Source organism: Colobus angolensis, unplaced genomic scaffold (assembly GCF_000951035.1).
Source record: "Colobus angolensis palliatus isolate OR3802 unplaced genomic scaffold, Cang.pa_1.0 Scaffold47, whole genome shotgun sequence".
NCBI classification, from domain to species: Eukaryota; Metazoa; Chordata; class Mammalia; order Primates; family Cercopithecidae; genus Colobus; species Colobus angolensis.
The window spans coordinates 168,840-172,190 of record NW_012118154.1 but is presented as its reverse complement, the minus strand read 5'-3'; the positions used below and the strand labels follow the sequence as shown (position 1 = coordinate 172,190).

The following is a 3,351-nucleotide window of genomic DNA, read 5'->3' as shown; positions in this document are numbered from 1 at the left end:
AAAAAAAAAAAAAAAATGTCCACCAGCTCTGCCCTGCGCAGCTCAGGCTGGAGACTGGGCCCTCACCTCCTCTCCCAGCCCTCAGTGCAATCCCTGATCCAGTCACAGTTGGGAATGGAGCAGAATTGTCCCCACGCAGCTCTGATGGGGCTGGATCAGGGAGGAAGCAGGTGGGGAAGGGGCCTCAGGGGCCTGGGCAGAGGCATGGACACCTACCTGGGGGGAGATGAAGGAGCTGGAGAGGCCAGCTCCTGACCAGAGCAAGATCCCGAAGCTCATGGTGGTCTTGCGGCTGTATCGGTCGCCCAGGTAGCCAAACACGGGTGCAGACAGCAGCAGGCAGCCGATGAAGACTGGAGGAGACACACAGGGGCAGCCTGGATCCCCCCACGACCGTGGCAGGGCAGACGGCCCAGCAGGCCTGGGGAGGGAAGGAGCCTGACTCAGAAGCCACAAGCTGGCATCTTGGCAGCGGGCCCAGGGTAGGAGGAAGAAAAGATAAGGTGAACCTCACAGTGCGTGGGCAACATACACTGGGTGTGGAGGCCCGGCCCCGGCCCCGAACCCACAGCCCAGCTCTGCCGCTTGCTCTGAGTGTCACCCCAACACTGGAGAAGTCACTATCCCCCCCAGGATGGTGCAGGTGAGATGGGAAGTGGATGTGGAGCGTCAGGCATGGAGCAGATGCCAGTTTCCCGGCTTTACAAAAACACATGACCCCTGTGAGCCTGGATATGGGGACAGGTCTGATTTTTCATTCATGCACCTACTGGGGCAACAGGGAGCAGGGAAAGAGGGAAGTCAGCCTGGGCCTGCTCTGAGCAGCAGATGAGGACAGTTTAGAATGAGCACATTGGGCCGGGCGCAGTGGCTCACGCCTGTAATCCCAGCACTTTAGTTGGCTGAGGCGGGCAGATTGCCTGAGCTCAGGGGTTCTAGACGAGCCTGGGCAACATAGTGAAACTCCATCTCTACTAAAAAAAAAAAATACAAAAAGTTAGCCAGGTCTGATGGTGGGCGCCGGTAATCCCAGCTACTCGGGAGGCTGAGGCACGAGAATCGCTTGAACCCGGGAGGCAGAGATTGCAGTAAGCTGAGATCACGCCACGGCACTCCAGCCTGGGCGACAGAGCAAGGCTTGGTCTCAAAAAAAGGAAAAAAGAAAAGAAAGAATAAGCACATTCACTGTGAACTAGTGATGATTCCAGGAAGCCAGGAAAGAGTTGGTTTTCCTACATAGGTAAAATGTTCCCTGGACACAGCTGGACATACTTTTATTTTTTGAGACAAAATCTCACTCTGTCACCCAGACTGGAGTGCAGTGGTTCAATCTGGGCTCACTGCAGCCTCTGCCTCCCGGCCTCAAGCCATCCACGCACCTCAGCCTCCAGAGTAGTTGAGACTACAGGCACATACCACCACACCTGGCTAATTTTTGTAGTTTTTGTAGAGATGGGGTTTCATCATCTTGCCCAGGCTGGTCTCGAACTCCTGGGCACAAGGTTTCCACCCACCTCGGCCTCCTAAAGTGCTGGGGTTACAGGCGTGGGCCACCGTGCCCGGCCCACTTTCCATTTTTCTGTTGGGCTGTTTGTTCATATGTTTTGGAAATAAGTTCCCATAGTCTTTTATGTTTGTTTTAAGAATTAAAAACGCAACTTCTGGGACTAAGTTGGCTGGGTTGAAATCCTGGCTCACCACTTTCTAGCTATGTGACCTTGGGCAGATTCCTTAACTCTTTTGTTCCCCTTTCATCAACAGTGCTATTCCCTTGTTTGGTTACTGAGAGGATCAAGTATAATAAAGCACATAAAAGTTATCTGCATAGCTTCATGTAAACATCCAACAAATGTTATCTATTATTATTACTGATTGCATAATTTCAATCATCATCATACAGAAGTGTTTAGCTTTGATGTTGTCAAGTTTATTAACCTTCTGGAGGGGCAAGAGTTGTTTCACGTCTTCTTTATGCATATCTTCTTCATCCAAAAGTTATAAAACTATTTCCCAGCCGGGCGCGGTGGCACACCTGTAATCCCAGCACTTTGGGAGGCCAAGGCGGGTGGATCACCTGAGGTCAGGAGTTCGAGACCAGCCTGGCCAGCATGGTGAAACCCCATCTCTACTACAAATACAGAAATTAGCCAGGTGTGGTGGCGGGTGCCTGTAATCCCAGCTACTAGAGAGGCTGAGGGAGGAGAATTGCTTGAACCCAGGAGGCGGAGGTTGCAGTGAGCCAAGATTGTGCCACTACACTCCAGCCTGGGTGACAGAGCGAGACTCTGTCTCAAAAAAACAACAAACAACAACAATAAATAAATAAATATATTTTCCCCCATATTCCTCACATGCAGGGATCACCTGCAGGCTGTTTTAAGTGCCTTAAACCTGCAGACGCTCTGTGACTCTGCAGATGCCCTTCCCAAGGGGAAAGTAGACACTCCTCTTCCAATGTCTCCAAATTCAAATCATTTCTTTGACACAGTGGATGAAATGAATGCTCCCAGAGTTAAAAGACAGACTCTGGAGCCACACTTCCTGGATTCAAATCCCAGCTTCAGCAAGTCTCCTAACTTCTCTGAGCCTCAGTTTCAACAGCTGTAAAATGGACATAATGGTAAAACCTGCCTTGTGGGACTGTTGTGAAGATTAAATAAGTTGATATTTAAAGCACTTAGAATAGTGCCTGGCACATGGTAAGGGCCAAGTCAGTGTTAGTTTTAAATATGATTAATTAATTAACTCACTCCAGCAGCCTCTCTAGCCCATGGGTGGGTGAAGGGAACCTGACCACTGCCTCTTCTCACCTTCCACCACTCTCTCTTTTTCTTGTTTTTTTGAGACCAAGTCTCTTTCGGTGGCCCAGTCTGAAGTGCAGTGGCGCGACCTCAGTTCACTGCAACCTCTGCTTTCTGGGTTCAAGTGATTCTCCTGTCTCAGTCTCCCAAGTAGCGGGATTACAGGCACCTGCCACCACACCCGGCTAATCTTTGTATTTTTAGTAGAGACGGGGTTTCACCATGTTGGTCAGGCTGGTCTCAAACTCCCAACCTCAGGTGATCCGCCCACCTCGGCCTCACAAAGTGCTGGGATTACTGGGAGCCACTGCACCCGGCCCAACCCTCTATCTCTTCACCACCCTCTCCCTCAGTCATCAGTTTCCTCTTCTTAGCAGCCCTGTGGACATACAGCACGCTGGGTCTAGGGCCACAGCATGGCAACCCGAAAAGGTAAAGAGACCTCACCTGAGGCCACCAGAGACCAGCCTGGTCATCAGGCCTCCAAGCCCACTGTCGTTTCCATGAAATTTTTGGGCTGCTTCTGCAAAGATGACCCTTCTCTTCACCT

General features: G+C 51.0%; 1 protein-coding gene across 1 annotated transcript in view; it reads right to left on the bottom strand.

Moving 5' to 3' along the window:
• Positions 1-3,351, bottom strand: part of SPNS3 (spinster homolog 3 (Drosophila)) — a 68,572-nt gene that overhangs the window by 48,466 nt on the left and 16,755 nt on the right. Inside the window, exon 3 of the mRNA XM_011958338.1 lies at positions 217-353. Coding sequence (XP_011813728.1) covers positions 217-353 — 137 coding nt within the window. The remainder of the gene's footprint in view (positions 1-216; positions 354-3,351) is intronic.